The sequence below is a fragment of the Bombina bombina genome, chromosome 6 (genome assembly GCF_027579735.1).
Source record: "Bombina bombina isolate aBomBom1 chromosome 6, aBomBom1.pri, whole genome shotgun sequence".
Lineage (NCBI taxonomy): Eukaryota > Metazoa > Chordata > Amphibia > Anura > Bombinatoridae > Bombina > Bombina bombina.
The window spans coordinates 762317546-762340654 of NC_069504.1; the positions used below are offsets into that span (position 1 = coordinate 762317546).

The 23109-nt window shown below is 37.7% G+C and overlaps 1 protein-coding gene across 1 annotated transcript in view; it reads right to left on the reverse strand.

Moving 5' to 3' along the window:
* Nucleotides 1-317: 317 nt before the first annotated feature.
* Nucleotides 318-23109, reverse strand: part of STAR (steroidogenic acute regulatory protein) — a 41049-nt gene continuing 18257 nt past the window's right edge. The window contains exons 6-7 of the mRNA XM_053719419.1: nt 21781-21874; nt 318-431 (exon numbers count right to left, since the gene is read on the reverse strand). Coding sequence (XP_053575394.1) covers nt 318-431; nt 21781-21874 — 208 coding nt within the window. The remainder of the gene's footprint in view (nt 432-21780; nt 21875-23109) is intronic.

Consider the following 23109-nt stretch of genomic DNA (forward strand, 5'->3'; position numbering starts at 1 on the left):
TGAGGGGCAAAAGAAGTAGTTTGGGGGGTTCTTCCCTAATTTTTGCCTAGAGGCCCTTTTTGGTCTCAGTCTGCCCCTGCATAAATGTTTCTAATGTTATGGTAAATGGCATTTCAATAGGATTGACATTTTAATCTAAAAACAAGGCACAACATGCAGTAGGCCCTTTTGTATCTTTGGTTTCTATTGTTTTGACGTGTTACTAAAACTTTTTTCTGATTTTTTACTCTTAGTTTTAAGTTGTACAATGAAACTACAAAAAAGGTTTCTTCTCCATATGCAAATGTGACCATCATTAAAAGAGAGATCATGCCATATCAACAACAGTTGAAAGTGTAAGGTGTCGTAGAAACTCGTGTGCGGAGGTGTTTGGCAAAATCCACTTGTGTTTGAGACAGGACCTGGTTGATGATGGATTTAGGAAGCCATCCCTAGAAAAAGGAAATGATGAAAATGAGTTCATATGTATTAAATTTATATTGCAGTTATCAAAGAATTTCATTATTTTTAAATACTCAAAAACTATTGTGCAGTTTACTATACTGACCTTTTGACAAAAAGTATGGAACAAAATAAGTAGAAAACAATACACAAAGTTTTCCCCATAACAGTCATTTTGATATTAATTCTAGTTCACCTTTCACTTTATTGCCTCTCGGAATTGCTTGTAAAAAAACATCCCAATACATTAGTGAATTCATAAAACATACATGTATATTATTACTTTTCAAGATGGTAATGAAATACAGAGCCTGTTGCACACTTAATATTCAAACCAAAATGCAATCAATTATAATATCTTTTGAGATAAAAAAAGCCCCCCTCAAACTAAAATAATTTCTTTCATGTAATTAGCAAGAGTCCATGAGCTAGTGACGTATGGGATATACATTCCTACCAGGAGGGGCAAAGTTTCCCAAACCTCAAAATGCCTACAAATACACCCCTCACCACACCCAAAAATCAGTTTTACAAACTTTGCCTCCCGTGGAGGTGGTGAAGTAAGTTTGTGCTAGATTCTTCGTTGATATGCGCTTCGCAGCAGGCTGGAGCCCGGTTTTCCTCTCAGTGTGCAGTGAATGTCAGAGGGATGTGGAGAGAGTATTGCCTATTTGAATTCAATGATCTACTTCTACAGGGTCTATTTCATAGGTTCTCTGTTATCGGTCGTAGAGATTCATCTCTTACCTCCCTTTTCAGATCGACGATATACTCTTATATATACCATTACCTCTACTGATTCTCGTTTCAGTACTGGTTTGGCTTTCTACTATATGTAGATGAGTGTCCTGGGGTAAGTAAGTCTTATTTTTTGTGACACTCTAAGCTATGGTTGGGCACTTTTATATAAAGTTCTAAATATATGTGTTTAAACATTTGTTTGCCTTGATTCAGGATGTTCGATATTCCTTATTTCAGACAGTCAGTTTCATTATTTGGGATAATGCATATGAATTATTAAATTTTTCTTACCTTAAAATTTGACTTTTTTCCTGTGGGCTGTTAGGCTCGCGGGGGCTGAAAATGCTTCATTTTATTGCGTCATTCTTGGCGCAGACTTTTTTGGCGCAAAAAAATTTTCTTTGTCATTTCCGGCGTCATACTTGTCGCCGGAAGTTGCGTCATGTTTTTGACGTTTTTGCGCCAAAAATGTCGGCGTCACCGGATGTGGCGTCATTTTTGGCGCCAAAAGCATTTAGGCGCCAAATAATGTGGGCGTATTTTTTGGCGCTAAAAAATATGGGCGTCATTATTGTCTCCACATTATTTAAGTCTAGTTGTTTATTTGCTTCTGGTTGCTAGAAGCTTGTTCATTGGCATTTTTTCCCATTCCTGAAACTGTAATTTAAGGAATTTGATCAATTTTGCTTTATATGTTGTTTTTTCTATTACGTATTGCAAGATGTCTCAGATTGACCCTGAATCAGAAGCTAATTCTGGAATATTGCTGCCTGATGCTGGATCTACCAAAGTTAAGTGTATTTGCTGTAAACTTGTGGAAACTGTCCCTCCGGCTGTTGTTTGTGATGAATGTCATGATAAACTTGCTAATGCAGATAACATTTCCTTTAGTAATGTTACATTACCTGTTGCTGTTCCGTCAACATCTAATACTCAGGGTGTTCCTGTTAATATAAGAGATTTGTTTCTAAATCTATTAGGAAGGCTATGTCTGTTATTCCTCCTTCTCATTTTCCAGATGAATTTTTAAATGAACATCATCATTCTGATTCTGTTTCTGATGATGATTTGTCTGGTTCAGAGGATTCTGTTTCAGAGATTGACACTGATAAATCTTCATATTTATTTAAAATGGAATTTATTCGTTCTTTACTTAAAGAAGTCTTAATTGCATTAGAAATAGAGGAATCTGGTCCTCTTGATACTAAATCTAAACCTTTAAACACAGTTTTTAAATCTCCTGTAGTTATTCCGGAGGTTTTTCCCATCCCTGATGCTATTTCTGAAGTAATTTCCAGGGAATGGAATAATCTGGGTAAAAAGCTTATTTATGTTCAGGTAATCTTCTTAGGCCAGCTATATCTTTGGCGGATGTTGCTGCAGCTTCAACTTTCTGGTTGGAGGCTTTAGCACAACAAGTAACAGATAATTTAGTAAGTAATCAGATCAGAAAAAATCACAGACCTTCTCACTTAATTGAAACTGCCACATAACTTTCTACAGTCTAAGAACACAGAAAAAATCACAGACCTTCTCACTTAATTGAAACTGCCACATAGCTTTCTACAGTCTAAGAACACAGAAAAAATCACAGACCTTCTCACTTAATTGAAACTGCCACATAACTTTCTACAGTCTAAGAACACAGAAAAAATCACAGACCTTCTCACTTAACTGAAACTGCCACATAACTTTCTACAGTCTAAGAACACAGAAAAAATCACAGACCTTCTCACTTAATTGAAACTGCCACATAACTTTCTACAGTCTAAGAACACAGAAAAAATCACAGACCTTCTCACTTAACTGAAACTGCCACATAACTTTCTACAGGTAGCCTTCTGGGAAACAGCTTCATTATATTTTACCTGCTAAGTTGTTTATTGTATGTGTTTGTATATTTAGTGATAATTCCTTTTGTTTTGTTTTTACTTTAAATGTATATATTACAGGCTGTGCTAGTCATAATTTGCATAGTTTAAGCAGCTGTTGTACATTTATCTGTCTATTTGTCTTAATGGTTTTATTTCACTCTTATATGTCTGTCTTATCTCTAATATTTTGTTTTTTGATGTGTTTTTTGATTTCTGCATGACTGACCCTTAGCTTAAAATGTCCATAAATGTACCCTCCCACTCATTTTAACACTTAACTGAAACTGCCACATAACTTTCTACAGTCTAAGAACACAGAAAAAATCACAGACCTTCTCACTTAATTGAAACTGCCACATAACTTTCTACAGTCTAAGAACACAGAAAAAATCACAGACCTTCTCACTTAATTGAAACTGCCACATAACTTTCTACAGTCTAAGAACACAGAAAAAAATCACAGACCTTCTCACTTAATTGAAACTGCCACATAACTTTCTACAGTCTAAGAACACAGAAAAAATCACAGACCTTCTCACTTAACTGAAACTGCCACATAACTTTCTACAGTCTAAGAACACAGAAAAAATCACAGACCTTCTCACTTAACTGAAACTGCCACATAACTTTCTACAGGTAGCCTTCTGGGAAACAGCTTCATTATATTTTACCTGCTAAGTTGTTTATTGTATGTGTTTGTATATTTAGTGATAATTCCTTTTGTTTTGTTTTTACTTTAAATGTATATATTACAGGCTGTGCTAGTCATAATTTGCATAGTTTAAGCAGCTGTTGTACATTTATCTGTCTATTTGTCTTAATGGTTTTATTTCACTCTTATATGTCTGTCTTATCTCTAATATTTTGTTTTTTGATGTGTTTTTTGGTTTCTGCATGACTGACCCTTAGCTTAAAATGTCCATAAATGTACCCTCCCACTCATTTTAACACACTTTCTCTGGACCATCATTAACCAATTTATCTCTCTCCCTTTACACAGTCTAAGAACACAGAAAAAATCACAGACCTTCTCACTTAACTGAAACTGCCACATTACTTTCTACAGTCTAAGAACACAGAAAAAATCACAGACCTTCTCACTTAATTGAAACTGCCACATAACTTTCTACAGTCTAAGAACACAGAAAAAATCACAGACCTTCTCACTTAATTGAAACTGCCACATAACTTTCTACAGTCTAAGAACACAGAAAAAATCACAGACCTTCTCACTTAACTGAAACTGCCACATAACTTTCTACAGTCTAAGAACACAGAAAAAATCACAGACCTTCTCACTTAATTGAAACTGCCACATAACTTTCTACAGTCTAAGAACACAGAAAAAATCACAGACCTTCTCACTTAATTGAAACTGCCACATAACTTTCTACAGTCTAAGAACACAGAAAAAATCACAGACCTTCTCACTTAATTGAAACTGCCACATAACTTTCTACAGTCTAAGAACACAGAAAAAATCACAGACCTTCTCACTTAATTGAAACTGCCACATAACTTTCTACAGTCTAAGAACACAGAAAAAATCACAGACCTTCTCACTTAACTGAAACTGCCACATAACTTTCTACAGTCTAAGAACACAGAAAAAATCACAGACCTTCTCACTTAACTGAAACTGCCACATAACTTTCTACAGTCTAAGAACACAGAAAAAATCACAGACCTTCTCACTTAACTGAAACTGCCACATAACTTTCTACAGTCTAAGAACACAGAAAAAATCACAGACCTTCTCACTTAACTGAAACTGCCACATAACTTTCTACAGGTAGCCTTCTGGGAAACAGCTTCATTATATTTTACCTGCTAAGTTGTTTATTGTATGTGTTTGTATATTTAGTGATAATTCCTTTTGTTTTGTTTTTACTTTAAATGTATATATTACAGGCTGTGCTAGTCATAATTTGCATAGTTTAAGCAGCTGTTGTACATTTATCTGTCTATTTGTCTTAATGGTTTTATTTCACTCTTATATGTCTGTCTTATCTCTAATATTTTGTTTTTTTTATGTGTTTTTTGGTTTCTGCATGACTGACCCTTAGCTTAAAATGTCCATAAATGTACCCTCCCACTCATTTTAACACACTTTCTCTGGACCATCATTAACCAATTTATCTCTCTCCCTTTACACAGTCTAAGAACACAGAAAAAATCACAGACCTTCTCACTTAACTGAAACTGCCACATAACTTTCTACAGGTAGCCTTCTGGGAAACAGCTTTATATATACCGACCCCCTGGCTCCGCAACTCAATTTCTAGATCACTTGGCTGCCTGGCTACCCTACTTCCTTTCCTCTGACACCCCTGCCCTCATTCTTGGCGACTTCAACATCCCCCTTAACAATCCCACTTCCTCATCTGCTAAACAACTTCTGCAACTCACTTCCTCCTTCGGTCTGTCACAATGGACTGATTCTCCCACTCACAAAGATGGTCACTCCCTTGACCTGATCTTTAGCTATCGATGCACTCTCTCAAACTTCTCTTTTCCTCTGTCTGACCACCATCTCCTTACCTGCAACATTTCATCCCTTCCTACAACTCTCCCACCTTCTACTCCTCACACCAAACTTCACAGAAGCATTAGGTCTTTAGATCAGCAACAACTTGCTAATTCCCTTCATCCACTCCTCTCATCCTTCTCCTCCTTTTCCTGCCCTGAACAATCTATCTGCCACTATAATTCCACCCTTATATCCGTCCTTGACAATCTCGCCCCTCTTACCACTGCTAGGAAATCACAAACTCATCCCCAGCCCTGGCATTCTCCTCTGACACGGTACCTACGCAGATGTTCCCGTACTGCTGAACGGCATTGGAGAAAATCACGGAGTTCTGATGATTTTCTTCATTACAAATTCATCTTGAACTCCTACTACTCTGCCCTTAATTTCCACAAGCAACACTACTTCTCTACCCTTATCTCTAATCTTTCTTCAAACCCAAAACGTCTGTTCTCCACTTTCAATACTCTCCTCCGCCCTCCCCCACTTCCTATTACAACTTCTCTGTCAGCCCAAGACTTTGCCAGTCACTTCATTAACAAAATTGACTCCATCAGAAATGAAATCAGCTCTCAACACAATTCCATTCTCTCCCCTCCTCAAATACTCTCACCCAACCACAACCCTCATAACCTGAAACTTAGTTCATTCTCCCCTGTTACTGAGGATGAAGTTTCAGCACTTATACTGCGCTCTCACCTCACTACCTGTCCCCTTGACCCTATCCCCTCACAGCTGCTCCCCTCTCTCTCTGCTACCCTTACCCCTATACTAACACACATTTTCAACCTCTCCCTCAGCACTGGTACATTTCCCTCATCATTGAAACATGCGCTGGTCACACCTATCCTCAAAAAATCTTCCCTTGATCCTACCTCCCCATCCAACTACCGCCCAATTTCCCTCCTCCCTCTAGCTTCAAAGCTTCTCGAAAAACTAGTATATGCACGACTATCCCATTTCCTTACGTTAAACTCACTTCTTGACCCGCTGCAATCTGGATTTCGTCCCTATCACTCCACAGAGACAGCTATTGTTAAGGTCACCAACGACCTACTTACAGCCAAATCAAAAGGCCACTTCTCTCTGCTTATCCTCCTTGATCTGTCCGCAGCCTTTGACACGGTCGACCACCCTCTTCTGCTCCAAACCCTCCAATCCTTCGGCATCTGTGACACAGCCCTTTCGTGGCTCTCTTCCTACCTGTCAAACCGTACCTTCAGTGTAGCCTTCTCTGGGGCCTCCTCTGCCCCGTCACCACTTTCTGTCGGAGTACCGCAGGGCTCTGTCCTCGGTCCCCTTCTCTTCTCTATCTATACGTCATCACTAGGTTCCCTAATTAAGTCCCACGGTTTCCAATATCATTTGTATGCCGATGACACCCAAATCTACTTCTCTGCACCAGAACTATCTCTTTCCTTGCTAACCCGTGTCACTAACTGTCTTTCTCACATCTCTTCCTGGATGTCCTCTCACTACCTCAAGCTAAATCTCTCCAAAACTGAGCTCCTCATTTTCCCCCCTTCTTCCAAAATCTCCACCCCCAATATCTCTATAACTGTCGACAACTCCATCATCACCCCTACCCCGCACGCCCGATGTCTCGGGGTCACATTCGACTCAGATCTTTCCTTCACTCCTCACATTCAGTCATTGGCTAAAGCCTGTCGCTTTCACCTTAAAAACATCTCTAAAATTAGACACTTCCTTACACAAGACACAACTAAGATTTTAATCCACTCTCTTATTCTTTCCCGCCTTGATTACTGCAACTCTGTCCTCTCTGGTCTCCCCACCTGCCGCCTAGCTCCTTTACAATCCATAATAAATGCCTCTGCCAGACTCATCTTCCTTACACGTCGCTCTTCATCTGCTGCGCCTCTCTGCCAATCCCTTCACTGGCTTCCTCTTGCCTCTAGGATCAAACACAAAACCCTCACTCTGACATACAAAGCACTCAACTGCACTGCTCCCCCCTACATCTCAGACTTTGTCTCCAGATATTCTCCCTCCCGTCCCCTTCGCTCTGCTCATGACCTCCTACTCTCCTCCTCCTCTCTTGTCACCTCATCACACTCCCGTTTACAGGACTTCTCCAGACTGGCTCCCATCTTGTGGAACTCTCTGCCTCGCTCCATAAGACTCTCTTCTAGTTTTAAAAGCTTCAAGTGCTCCCTAAAGACTCTACTGTTCAGGGACGCATACAACCTACGCTAACCTTTCCTAATACCCGTTCCTCTCCTCCACTGCAATCCCCTGAACCCTCTTAGCATGTAAGCCTAATAGTCCAGCTGTTTGTGGATCACCTTCTTAAGAGCTGACTACAACAGTGCAACTCTTGGCAGGGCCCTCTACCATATAATTGTTTTGTTGTACTCCCCCTTTGGTTATAGCGCTGCGGAATCTTTTGGCGCTCTACAAATAACCGATAATAATAATAATAATCATAATTCTCATAGCATTGTTAATCTTCTTCAACATGCTAATAACTTTATTTGTGATGCCATCTTTGACATCATTAGGGTTGATGTCAGGTATATGTCTTTAGCTATTTTAGCTAGAAGAGCTTTATGGCTTAAAACTTGGAATGCTGATATGTCTTCTAAGTCAACTTTGCTTTCCCTTTCTTTCCAAGGTAATAAATTGTTTGGTTCACAGTTGGATTCTATTATTTCAACTGTTACTGGGGGGAAAGGAACTTTCTTTCATGTAATTAACAAGAGTCCATGAGCTAGTGACGTATGGGATATACATTCCTACCAGGAGGGGCAAAGTTTCCCAAACCTTAAAATGCCTATAAATACACCCCTCACCACACCCACAAATCAGTTTTACAAACTTTGCCTCCAAGGGAGGTGGTGAAGTAAGTTTGTGCTAGATTCTACGTTGATATGCGCTCCGCAGCAAGTTGGAGCCCGGTTTTCCTCTCAGCGTGCAGTGAATGTCAGAGGGATGTGAGGAGAGTATTGCCTATTGAATGCAGTGATCTCCTTCTACGGGGTCTATTTCATAAGGTTCTCTGTTATCGGTCGTAGAGATTCATCTCTTACCTCCCTTTTCAGATCGACGATATACTCTTATATTTACCATTTCCTCTACTGATTCTCGTTTCAGTACTGGTTTGGCTTTCTACAAACATGTAGATGAGTGTCCTGGGGTAAGTAAGTCTTATTTTCTGTGACACTCTAAGCTATGGTTGGGCACTTTATTTATAAAGTTCTAAATATATGTATTCAAACATTTATTTGCCTTGACTCAGAATGTTCAACTTTCCTTATTTCCAGACAGTCAGTTTCATATTTGGGATTATGCTTTAAATTATCATATTTTTTCTTACCTCAAAAATTTGACTTTTTTCCCTGTGGGCTGTTAGGCTCGCGGGGGCTGAAAATGCTTCATTTTATTGTGTCATTCTTGGCGCGGACTTTTTTGGCGCAAAAATTCTTTTCCGTTTCCGGCGTCATACGTGTCGCCGGAAGTTGCGTCATTTTTGACGTTATTTTGCGCCAAAAATGTCGGCGTTCCGGATGTGGCGTCATTTTTGGCGCCAAAAGCATTTAGGCGCCAAATAATGTGGGCGTCTTATTTGGCGCCAAAAAATATGGGCGTCGCTTTTGTCTCCACATTATTTCAGTCTCATTTTTCATTTGCTTCTGGTTGCTAGAAGCTTGATGTTTGGCATTTTTTTTCCCATTCCTGAAACTGTCTTATAAGGAATTTGATCTATTTTGCTTTATATGTTGTTTTTTCTCTTACATATTGCAAGATGTCTCACGTTGCATCTGAGCCAGAAGATACTACAGGAAAACCACTGCCTGCTGGATCTACCAAAGCTAAGTGTATCTGCTGTAAACTTTTGGTAGCTATTCCTCCAGCTGTTGTTTGTAATAATTGTCATGACAAACTTGTTAAAGCAGATAATATTTCCTTTAGTGATGTACCATTGCCTGTTGCAGTTCCCTCAACATCTAAGGTGCAGAATGTTCCTGATAACATAAGAGATTTTGTTTCTGAATCCATAAAGAAGGCTTTGTCTGTTATTTCTCCTTCTAGTAAACGTAAAAAGTCTTTTAAATCTTCTCTCTCTACAGATGAATTTTTAAATGAACACCATCATTCTGATTCTTTGGACTCTTCTGGTTCAGAGGATTCTGTCTCAGAGATTGATGCTGATAAATCTTCATATTTATTTAAGATGGAATTTATTCGCTCTTTACTTAAAGAAGTACTAATTGCTTTAGAAATAGAGGATTCTAGTCCTCTTGATACTAATTCTATACGTTTGGATAAGGTTTTTAAAGCTCCTGCGGTTATTCCAGAAGTCTTTCCTGTTCCTAATGCTATTTCTGCAGTAATTGCTAAGGAATGGGATAAATTGGGTAATTCATTTACTCCTTCTAAACGTTTTAAGCAATTATATCCTGTTCCGCCTGACAGGTTAGAATTTTGGGACAAAATCCCTAAAGTTGATGGGGCTATTTCTACCCTTGCTAAACGTACTACCATTCCTACGTCAGATGGTACCTCGTTTAAAGATCCTTTAGATAGAAAAATTGAATCTTTTCTAAGAAAAGCTTATCTATGTTCAGGTAATCTTCTTAGACCTGCTATATCATTGGCTGATGTTGCTGCAGCTTCAACTTTTTGGTTGGAAACTCTAGCGCAACAAGTAACAAATCGTGATTCTCATGATATTATTATTCTTCTCCAGCATGCTAATAATTTCATCTGTGATGCCATTTTTGATATTATTAGAGTTGATGTTAGATTTATGTCTCTGGCTATCTTAGCCAGAAGAGCTTTATGGCTTAAGACTTGGAATGCTGATATGGCTTCTAAATCAACTCTACTTTCCATTTCTTTCCAGGGAAACAAATTATTTGGTTCTCAGTTGGATTCTATTATTTCAACTGTTACTGGTGGGAAAGGAACTTTTTTACCACAGGATAAAAAGTCTAAAGGTAAAAACAGGGCTAACAATCGTTTTCGTTCCTTTCGTTTCAACAAAGAACAAAAGCCTGATCCTTCGTCCTCAGGAGCAGTTTCAGTTTGGAAACCATCTCCAGTCTGGAATAAATCCAAGCCTGCTAGAAAGGCAAAGCCTGCTTCTAAGTTCACATGAAGGTACGGCCCTCATTCCAGTTCAGCTGGTAGGGGGCAGGTTACGTTTTTTCAAAGAAATTTGGATCAATTCTGTTCACAATCTTTGGATTCAGAACATTGTTTCAGAAGGGTACAGAATTGGTTTCAAGATGAGACCTCCTGCAAAGAGATTTTTTCTTTCCCATGTCCCAGTAAATCCAGTGAAAGCTCAAGCATTTCTGAATTGTGTTTCAGATCTAGAGTTGGCTGGAGTAATTATGCCAGTTCCAGTTCCGGAACAGGGGATGGGGTTTTATTCAAATCTCTTCATTGTACCAAAGAAGGAGAATTCCTTCAGACCAGTTCTGGATCTAAAATTATTGAATCGTTATGTAAGGATACCAACGTTCAAGATGGTAACTGTAAGGACTATATTGCCTTTTGTTCAGCAAGGGAATTATATGTCCACAATAGATTTACAGGATGCATATCTGCATATTCCAATTCATCCAGATCATTATCAGTTCCTGAGATTCTCTTTTCTAGACAAGCATTACCAATTTGTGGCTCTACCGTTTGGCCTTGCTACAGCTCCAAGAATTTTCACAAAGATTCTCGGTGCCCTTCTGTCTGTAATCAGAGAACAGGGTATTGTGGTATTTCCTTATTTGGACGATATCTTGGTACTTGCTCCGTCTTTACATTTAGCAGAGTCTCATACGAATCGACTTGTGTTGTTTCTTCAAGATCATGGTTGGAGGATCAATTTACCAAAAAGTTCTTTGATTCCTCAAACAAGGGTAACCTTTCTGGGTTTCCAGATAGATTCAGTGTCCATGACTTTGTCTTTAACAGACAAGAGACGTCTAAAATTGATTACAGCCTGTCGAAACCTTCAGTCTCAATCATTCCCTTCGGTAGCCTTATGCATGGAAATTCTAGGTCTTATGACTGCTGCATCGGACGCGATCCCCTTTGCTCGTTTTCACATGCGACCTCTTCAGCTCTGTATGCTGAACCAATGGTGCAGGGATTACACGAAGATATATCAATTAATATCTTTAAAACCGATTGTTCGGCACTCTCTAACGTGGTGGACAGATCACCATCGTTTAATTCAGGGGGCTTCTTTTGTTCTTCCGACCTGGACTGTAATTTCAACAGATGCAAGTCTCACAGGTTGGGGAGCTGTGTGGGGATCTCTGACGGCACAAGGAGTTTGGGAATCTCAGGAGGTGAGATTACCGATCAATATCTTGGAACTCCGTGCAGTTTTCAGAGCTCTTCAGTTTTGGCCTCTTCTGAAGAGAGAATCGTTCATTTGTTTTCAGACAGACAATGTCACAACTGTGGCATACATCAATCATCAAGGAGGGACTCACAGTCCTCTGGCTATGAAAGAAGTATCTCGAATTTTGGTTTGGGCGGAATCCAGCTCCTGTCTAATCTCTGCGGTTCATATCCCAGGTGTAGACAATTGGGAAGCGGATTATCTCAGTCGCCAAACGTTGCATCCGGGCGAATGGTCTCTTCACCCAGAGGTATTTCTTCAGATTGTTCAATTGTGGGGGCTTCCAGAGATAGATCTGATGGCCTCTCATCTAAACAAGAAACTTCCCAGGTATCTGTCCAGATCCCGGGATCCTCAGGCGGAGGCAGTGGATGCATTATCACTTCCTTGGAAGTATCATCCTGCCTATATCTTTCCGCCTCTAGTTCTTCTTCCAAGAGTAATCTCCAAGATTCTGAGGGAATGCTCGTTTGTTCTGCTAATAGCTCCGGCATGGCCTCACAGGTTTTGGTATGCGGATCTTGTCCGGATGGCATCTTGCCAGCCATGGACTCTTCCGTTAAGACCAGACCTTCTGTCACAAGGTCCTTTTTTCCATCCGGATCTGAAATCCTTAAATTTAAAGGTATGGAGATTGAACGTTTGATTCTTGGTCATAGAGGTTTCTCTGACTCCGTGATTAATACTATGTTACAGGCTCGTAAATCTGTATCTCGAGAGATATATTATAGAGTCTGGAAGACTTATATTTCTTGGTGTCTTTCTCATCATTTTTCTTGGCATTCTTTTAGAATACCGAGAATTTTACAGTTTCTTCAGGATGGTTTAGATAAGGGTTTGTCCGCAAGTTCTTTGAAAGGACAAATCTCCGCTCTTTCTGTTCTTTTTCACAGAAAGATTGCTATTCTTCCTGATATTCATTGTTTTGTACAAGCTTTGGTTCGTATAAAACCTGTCATTAAGTCAATTTCTCCTCCTTGGAGTTTGAATTTGGTTCTGGGAGCTCTTCAAGCTCCTCCGTTTGAACCTATGCATTCATTGGACATTAAATTACTTTCTTGGAAAGTTTTGTTCCTTTTGGCCATCTCTTCTGCTAGAAGAGTTTCTGAATTATCTGCTCTTTCGTGTGAGTCTCCTTTTCTGATTTTTCATCAGGATAAGGCGGTGTTGCGAACTTCTTTTGAATTTTTACCTAAAGTTGTGAATTCCAACAACATTAGTAGAGAAATTGTGGTTCCTTCATTATGTCCTAATCCTAAGAATTCTAAGGAGAAATCATTGCATTCTTTGGATGTTGTTAGAGCTTTGAAATATTATGTTGAAGCTACGAAATCTTTCCGTAAGACTTCTAGTCTATTTGTTATCTTTTCCGGTTCTAGGAAAGGCCAGAAAGCTTCTGCCATTTCTTTGGCATCTTGGTTGAAATCTTTAATTCATCTTGCCTATGTTGAGTCGGGTAAAATTCCGCCTCAAAGAATTACAGCTCATTCTACTAGGTCAGTATCTACTTCCTGGGCGTTTAGGAATGAAGCTTCGGTTGACCAGATCTGCAAAGCAGCAACTTGGTCCTCTTTGCATACTTTTACTAAATTCTACCATTTTGATGTATTTTCTTCTTCTGAAGCAGTTTTTGGTAGAAAAGTTCTTCAGGCAGCGGTTTCAGTTTGAATCTTCTGCTTATGTTTTTTGTTAAACTTTATTTTGGGTGTGGATTATTTTCAGCAGGAATTGGCTGTCTTTATTTTATCCCTCCCTCTCTAGTGACTCTTGTGTGGAAAGATCCACATCTTGGGTAGTCATTATCCCATACGTCACTAGCTCATGGACTCTTGTTAATTACATGAAAGAAAACATAATTTATGTAAGAACTTACCTGATAAATTAATTTCTTTCATATTAACAAGAGTCCATGAGGCCCACCCTTTTTTGTGGTGGTTATGATTTTTTTGTATAAAGCACAATTATTCCAATTCCTTATTTTATATGCTTCGCACTTTTTTTCTTATCACCCCACTTCTTGGCTATTCGTTAAACTGATTTGTGGGTGTGGTGAGGGGTGTATTTATAGGCATTTTAAGGTTTGGGAAACTTTGCCCCTCCTGGTAGGAATGTATATCCCATACGTCACTAGCTCATGGACTCTTGTTAATATGAAAGAAATGAATTTATCAGGTAAGTTCTTACATAAATTATGTTTTTTTACCACAGGATAAAAAATCTAAAGGTAAATATAGGGCTGCTAATCGTTTTCGTTCCTTTCATCACAACAAGGAACAAAAGTCTGATCCTTCCCCTACAGGATCGGTATCAGTTTGGAAACCATCTCCAGTCTGGAATAAATCCAAGCCTTTTAGAAAGCCAAAGCCAGATCCCAAGTCCACATGAAGGTGCGGCCCTCATTCCAGCCCAGCTGGTAGGGGGCAGATTACGATTTTTCAAAGAAATTTGGATCAATTCGATTCACAGTCTTTGGATTCAGAACATTGTTTCTCAAGGGTACAGAATAGGTTTCAAGATGAGGCCTCCTGCAAGAAGATTTTTTCTTTCTCGCGTTCCAATAAATCCAGTGAAGGCTCAAGCGTTTCTGAAATGTGTTTCAGATCTAGAGTTGGCTGGAGTAATTGTGCCAGTTCCAGTTCTGGAACAGGGTCTGGGGTTTTACTCAAATATATTCATTGTACCAAAGAAGGAGAATTCCTTCAGACCAGTACTGGATTTAAAGATATTGAATCGTTATGTAAGAATACCAACATTCAAAATGGTAACTATAAGGACTATTCTGCCTTTTGTTCAGCAAGGGCATTATATGTCCACAATAGATTTACAAGATGCATATCTGCATATTCCGATTCATCCAGATCACTTTCAGTTTCTGAGATTCTCTTTTCTAGACAAGCATTACCAGTTTGTGGCTCTGCCGTTTGGCCTAGCAACAGCTCCAAGGATTTTTACAAAGGTTCTCGGTGCCCTACTATCTGTAATCAGAGAACAGGGTATTGTGGTATTTCCTTATTTGGACGATATCTTGGTACTTGCTCAGTCTTCACATTTAGCAAAATCTCAAACAAATCGACTTGTATCGTTTCTTCAAGAACATGGTTGGAGGATCAATTTACCAAAGAGTTTGTTGATTCCTCAGACAAGGGTAACCTTTTTAGGTTTCCAGATAGATTCAGTGTCCATGACTCTGTCATTGACGGACAAGAGACGTCTGAAATTGGTTTCAGCCTGTCGAAACCTTCAGTCTCAATCATTCCTTTCGGTAGCCTTATGCATGGAAATTCTAGGTCTTATGACTGCTGCATCGGACGCGATCCCCTTTGCTCGTTTTCACATGCGACCTCTTCAGCTCTGTATGCTGAACCAGTGGTGCAGGGATTATACAAAGATATCACAATTAATATCTTTAAAACCGAACGTACGACACTCTCTGACGTGGTGGACAGATCACCATTGTTTAGTTCAGGGGGCTTCTTTTGTTCTTCCGACCTGGACTGTGATCTCAACAGATGCAAGTCTGACAGGTTGGGGAGCTGTATGCGGGTCTCTGACAGCACAGGGGGTTTGGGAATCTCAGGAGGCGAGATTACCAATCAACATTTTGGAACTCCGTGCGATTTTCAGAGCTCTTCAGTCGTGGCCTCTTCTAAAGAGAGAGTCATTCATTTGTTTTCAGACGGACAATGTCACAACCGTGGCATATGTCAATCATCAAGGAGGGACTCACAGTCCTCTGGCTATGAAAGAAGTATCTCGAATACTTGTATGGGCGAAATCCAGCTCCTGTCTAATTTCTGCGGTTCACATCCCAGGTATAGACAATTGGGAAGCGGATTATCTCAGTCGCCAAACATTACATCCGGGCGAATGGGGACCGAAATGACTGAGTAACTAAATTTTGCATGTTCGTTAGTTGCATTTATTTTACATTAGACATATATATAAGTGCATTGGAGCCCTTTGCATTCAAGTAGCTAAAAACATGTACAATCATATTTATGCAATATTCATATTTAAAGGGATATTCCAGCCAAAATTGGAATCCACGTGGATGCATTTCAGTTTTGTATAGAAGCTTTTTTTTAATATACATGTATTAGCAAAACTGCTTCTAATAAATACACCTTTGAAACAGCTATAGCTTTTAAGTATTGCACCGTGCACACCAGCATTTTAAACACAGCACTTGCTCAGAGAGCCGAAGGTGCTTGTACCATCTGGTAATAGCTAAATTTGTTAATTGCAGACATGATACAAGCCCCAGTGGTGCTCTGAGCAGTTGCAGTATTTAAAATACTGGTGTACTGAGAATATCTAGCTATGCTTCACATGCACATGCAGAGAAAAATATTAACACTAAAACAGTGATAACTTTTTCTATTTTTGCCAACACATGTATATTGCAAACATGTTTCCATTCAAACGTAATTCATCTATGTGCATTTAAATTTTGACATGAATGTCCCTTAAATAAAGTGTTTTATTATGTATTTACTGTATTGTATTTGTATTTATCCCTCCTCTCTTGTCCCCCAACCACTGTGCAAAGTGAACCCTCAGAACTCTCAAATGTCATCACAGCTCATGGAGCAAATGGAATTTCTCAAATAATATATCTCAGTCCTATGCTTATTATTTCCCTGTCCCTAATTAATGAACATTGGTTTTAAGGCCTCTTGGAATTATCTGTAATATATGTTATATTTCTAGAGTCCAAAAATCCTGTTGCAACTTTTTTTTTCTCTTTCTTTTGTGATAATTTCCTAAAAATGTGACTCCATGGGGAATCTGTCATCTCCACAGAAAATACATACAAACTCAGGACTCATACTTGAGATTATGCTATTATAGCAAATGTGATACCATTGAATTTCACTTATTGTTTAGTGCTGTAGCTTCTGTCTTCCAAAGATCAAAGAAGACGAGCAAAGAATTGTTCTTATGGCTCCCAACTTAGCCCACCAGAAGTTGTTTTTAGGTGACTTTACTTCTCTCAAGATAAGATTATCGGTTACCTCTACATGATCCCAATCTTAGTTCAAGGTCCATACCTAACTTAGTCATCTCTTATGGCTTGATTACTGGATCCTTAATTTAAAAAAAGTATTTCCTGTTACATCCAAGGTTATTTTTTTTCTCCAAATAATGATTTCCTGTAACATGATGTAGGCTTTTTCTGCACTTTCTGTTTCCTGTTTCAGTAGAAAGTTGCTATTAATTCATACGTTCAGACTTTCTCTCAGGTTATGGGAATGATTTGTACTTAAACGTTCATTGGAACTTATAACAGTTTCCAGTTTTTGTTGCATTATTCTTTTGAACCTATGCAAAAATTGTCTGTAAAACTATCCTTAAAATTGTTATCATTTAAGTTAGGGACAATATCTACAGCAAGACGTGTTTTAGAGCACCATGCTCTTCTAAACGTTTTGTCATGACAAAGCTAAGTTTAAAACTTCACTTTTGTTTCCTATTTAAGGTGGTGATTTCTTTAAACATTAATTCTATTACTGTGTTCCCTTATATTGTCCTAATCATTAGTATGATTAATAGGATAAGGATGTCCTCCCAAGTAATTGCTCTAAAGTACTGTATTGAAATTATTAAAATTATTAGACATACATTATCTTTCTGTAGTTTTTTTGGTTCTAGAATGAGTCAAAAAGCTCTTAAATCTTCTTGATTCACTCTATATTTATTTTGCCTTATAAATTGAGGGGGAAAAGTCTCATACATTCAAACACATTTCTACCAGACCTGTAGCTTCTTCTTGAGCATGGAGTATGCTTCTATTTAGGAGCTTGGTAAGCAGCCTTCCTTGTTTCATTAAAGGGACAGTCAACACCAGAATTTTAGTTTTTTAAAAAGATAGATAATCCCTTTATTACCCATTCCCCAGTTTTGCATAACCAACACAGTTATATTAATATACTTTTTACCTCTCTAATTATTTTGTACTCTGTAATTACTCTGCAAACTGCCCCCTTATTTCAGTTCTTTTGACACACTTGCATTTTAGCCAATCAGTGCTGACTCCTAGGTAAACTTTACATACAATGTTATCTATATGACACGTATAAACTAATGCCCTCTAGTGGTAAGAAAGTGTCAAAATGCATTCTGATTAGAGGCAGCCTTCAAGGTCTCTTAAATTAGCATATGAGCCTACCTAGGTTTAGCTTTCAACTACGAATACCAAGAGAACAAAGCAAAACTGGTGATAAAAGTAAATTGGAAAGTTGTTTAAAATTACATGACCTATTTGAATCATGAAAGTTTATTTTTGACTTGACTGTCCCTTTACGTTATTTCAGTTTATAAAATGTTTCTAAAGAGACAGGTTTTCCTGTGCGTCCTAGGGTTAATGTGTCTTTTGTAATACTAACAACATATTACCAGAATAGTTATCTCAACCTTATAAAGGGCCAAAGAAAAGTTGTACAATTACTAATAAATCAATGTATTAACAATCATAAGCCTTAGTTTCCATTACTGTTTTAAACTGTGTAAACTGTAGAAAAACTACAATTTTCAAATTTAAATTACTGGAAAGGTAAGCAAACACAACAACATATTATGGAAAATGTAATTTTGGCTTTAATGTCTGCTTAAAGAGACAGTCTACATCTTAGTAATCTTAAAGTCTTACCTTAAAATAAGTTGCAAATAGCCACCTGCACCCTTTCTATATCATGCAGCAGGAACAGTAAAAAAAAGTTATTTTAAAATGACTATTTTTCTGGTCACTCACGATCTGTACTGCATCTATGTACGCACTCTGCTGAATAGCATTGACAGTCTGTTGAATCCAATTAGTGAGACTTTTATAACTAGGGAAGCCTTTATGCAGCCCAGATTGTGATGTCATCAGTGGGCAGAGCTTGGCAGCCATTTCAAAGTGACCAGAAATAAAAGTAACTTTAAATGAACTAATACTGTTACTGCTGCATGATATAGAAAGGGGGTGCAGGAGGATATTTGCAGCTTAATCTAAAGTAAGACTTTTAGATGACTAAGGTGTAGGTTGTCCCTTTAAAAATCCAACCAAACCCATAAGCCTGCTGTTTTGGAATCATGCTACAGTCTGCCTTCCTATATCCAGTGGCATGATAAATCCTGAAGCAAACACCAGCAAGCCATTTCCTGCATTCATCTCTTTTGAACTCACAACACCATTAAGATACCAAATACAAATCTCCCAACACAACTCTTTTTCCCTTCATTAATTTTAGAAGGGATGCTAAAAAGTCTGTTTCATTGCTTATACATAATAAAAATAATTGCTATATGTATTATTCATTTATTTAAAGGGACATGAAAAAACTACAATTTTCTTTCATGATTCTGATAGGTAATATAAGTAAATTGTAATGCTGTTTTAAAAAAATGTATTCTCTAATTTGCTTCATTCTTTAAAGGGACAGGAGACCCAAACATTTTCTTTCATGATTTAGCCAGAACATACAATTTTAAACAACTTTCCAGTTTATACCAATGGCACTCCTTAAATGTTTTGTAAACCGACTTCCGGCGAAACATGTTAGGGACGATAGGGCATTGGTGAGGAGTCTTAGGAGCTCCTGTGTTTTTAGATAGCCTTAGGCTACTTTACTTTTACTGTAGTGTGCATATATAACCGTATTAATTGTTAAACCATAATGATATGGCACCATCAAATGCTAAATGTACTGAAAGCGGCAATCTTTTCACCGTATCTTTTCACCGTATCTTTTCAGGGTATATGTGAACTCTAATTGTTAAAACTATTTAGCACTGGCCTCACTTATAATTCCACTTAAAAGCTTTGGGCATATGTTTTTAGAAATGTAGGTAGATTAACAAGCGTACCAAGTAAACTATCACCAGTAAATCTATCAAAATATAAGTGGTATATCACAGCTTATAAAGTCAAAGATAGACTAGATTTAAAACCATAACGGGATGTTTTCCTAGGCAATTTTAGAACCACTTGTGACCAGCAACAGAAAACATTGTAATCTAATCAGGATTGATCTACTTTATAGTGACTGTTAATATTACCATTTATACACACTAGCTACCATTATAATCCTGATAACCTAATAGGAGCGATACAAGCTGCTTAATATTACTAACAAGACTAGTACCATTAGTGCTATTCAAAAACAGTATATCTCCTCACAAATAAGCCACGGGATTACTGTTCCAATTGTGCACCATAATAGCACAATACTACAAGGTCCGGAACTACCTGTCACTGGCATATGGCAACATTGTAAATCAATCACGAGGTATCTAGTCCACAGCTGATGAACTGCTACGATTATAAAGTACAAACAGAGCTATATTTACAAGATTAACCAATCAGGGGTGATACTAGATTGTTATCCACAGGGACATTACTAGTGTTAGCCTTTATGAACAATAATTATAATAGTATTATCAATACATCCTAACTGTATAGACGTGATCATAAACAGTGGTGGCAATAAACCTACGACAATTAACCTCAGTGCTAGTATTACCTGAAGAAGTACAGTAGTAAGCATATCCTTTACTACACACCCTACATTCAGCACCCTACACACCCTACTTTTAGTTACCTAACAAATACACTACGTAAAGTACCCAAGTGTGTTTTTATTTATTTTAGTTTATATTTTAACTGTATGTGTATTGTTCTCCCACTTGATATTATTTCTAGTATGATATCAGCTGTAATTTATAAGACTTACCCTTTTCTGTGCCCCCTGAGTGCTTTAAGTGTATTCTTTTTGGAGAGGTAGTTCCATTACATCTCTTTCTTTTTGAGTTTAACTTTCCAGTTTTCTATTAGCAAATTTGCTTCATTCTCTTGGTATCATTTGTTGAAGGATCAGCAATGCACTACTGGTTTCTTACTGAACACATGGAGGAGCCAATGACAATTGGTATATATATATATGCAACCACCAATCAGCAGCTAGAACCTAGGTTCTTTGCTGCTCTTGAGCTTACCTCTATAAACCTTTCAGCAAAGGATAACAAAAGAAGGAAGCATTAAATAATGTAACTAAATTGAAAGTTGTTTAAAATTGTATGTTCTGTCTAAATCATGAATGTCTAATTATAACATTCATTTCCGTTTAAGTATCCTTTGTTGACGAATTAGCAATGCACATGGGTAAGTCAATCACACAAGTCATCTATGTGCAGCCACCAATCAGCAGCTACTGAGCCTATTTAGATATGCTTTTCAACAAAGGCTATGAAGAGAATTACGCAAATTAGATAATAGATGTAAACTGGAAAGTTGTTTAAAATTGCATGCTCTTTTTTTTTATATAATACATTTGTGCTCCTGTCACAGCACTACATAAAGGAGGAGGTCTTTTATCTTAGCCTGATGTCATAAAACTTCTAGGCTAGTGAACAGACTTAGGTAACAGGGAGTCAGATTTGCTCATGCCCAGAACTGACAGAATAACAAAGTAGGTTTTGAAAATCCTCTGCTCTTAACACACTGGGGGCAGTGACTACATTGAGAATTTCTAAGTGCTAATTTTGCAAGAAAACAAGTAAGTTGTTTGCTGTTTTTTACACCATCTTTTTCTTTTTAACATATTTGTTTTTACCAAAGATGCACTGTTAAATATTGCGTTAAATACCGCTGTCAAAATCAAAATTGGTTAACTTCCAATATGTGATTTATGTTTTAATAATAAAATAATAATGATAAAAATAATAATCATGCATGTAATCATTTCATGGGGCAACACATTTTTTTTTATCTCATACTAAATTATTTACTAATTCAGAGTGAATAAAATAATGTAAAACATAATTAAAAATGTAATAAATACCTTTAGATCAATACTGAGAAGCCAGGTTAATTTTGTTTTTGAAGGGTCTTCAACCACTGGATGAAGAACCATACAAGTTGGACCATTCTCTGCCCTGAAAAGACATTTGAGATGATGCAAAGCTTTATCATTAGAGTCAACATGTCGCTTAAACAATAATAAAGTCAGAATTTGTATATAAAGAAAAATATATAAATTTGTAAACATGCTTTCACTTCCCTATATTTCAGCAATTACTAGCCCTTTGGTAACCTCAATCAATCTAGGGGGTATATGTGTTTGTGTGTGTATATATATATATATATATATATATACACATATATATATATATATATACATATACACATATATATATACATATACACATATATATAAATATACATATATATATACATATACACATATATATATATATATACATATATATATATATATATATATACAAATATATATATATATATATATATACATATATATATACATACATACATTCATATATATATATATATATATATATATATATATATATATATATATATATATATATATATATACACACACACACATATATACTATATAGTCTTGATAACTTACCGCCACACCTATATGAGCTTATTGGAAAACCCATTCCAAAACCATGGACAATAATCTGGGGTTGACCCCCATTTACAACTATAACAGCTTCTGGGAAGCTTTCTACAAAATTTTGGAGTATGTCTGCGGGAATTTATGCCTAATAGGGACTGTGCATCCAGTAGGTAGCAATTTCATGATATCCGCAATACCCAGAATGTTTAATCAGACTGGCAGATAGTAAATTGTGATTCATCACTCCAGACAACACATTTACACTGCTCCAGCATCCAGTGATTCGTGCTCACTACACCACTCCAGCCTCCGCTTGGCACTGAGCATGCTGGTGTGAGGCTTGTGTACAGCTACCCTATTTCATGAAGCTCCTGACACACATTTCTTCTGCTGATGTTGCTTTCAGATGCAGTTTGGAACTCTGTAATGATTGATGCAACAGATGATTTTTATGTGTTATGAGCTTCAGCTCTCTACAGCTCCACTCTTTTTGTGTGGGGCTGGACTATTGTTGCTCCTGGATGCTTTCACTTCACAATAATAGCACTTAGGGGTAGATTTAATATCCAGCGGATGCTGCTATCTACCCCCGTAGTTTCCAGCTCCTCGGAAACAGAAGTTAAGAAACAGAGGTCGTAAGACTTGCAATCATCACGATCAGATACAAGAAATGCTTGTGCAATGTTAAATTCCGACAGCGTATGCTGTTGGCATTTACCGATGCCGGGCGGACATGATTTG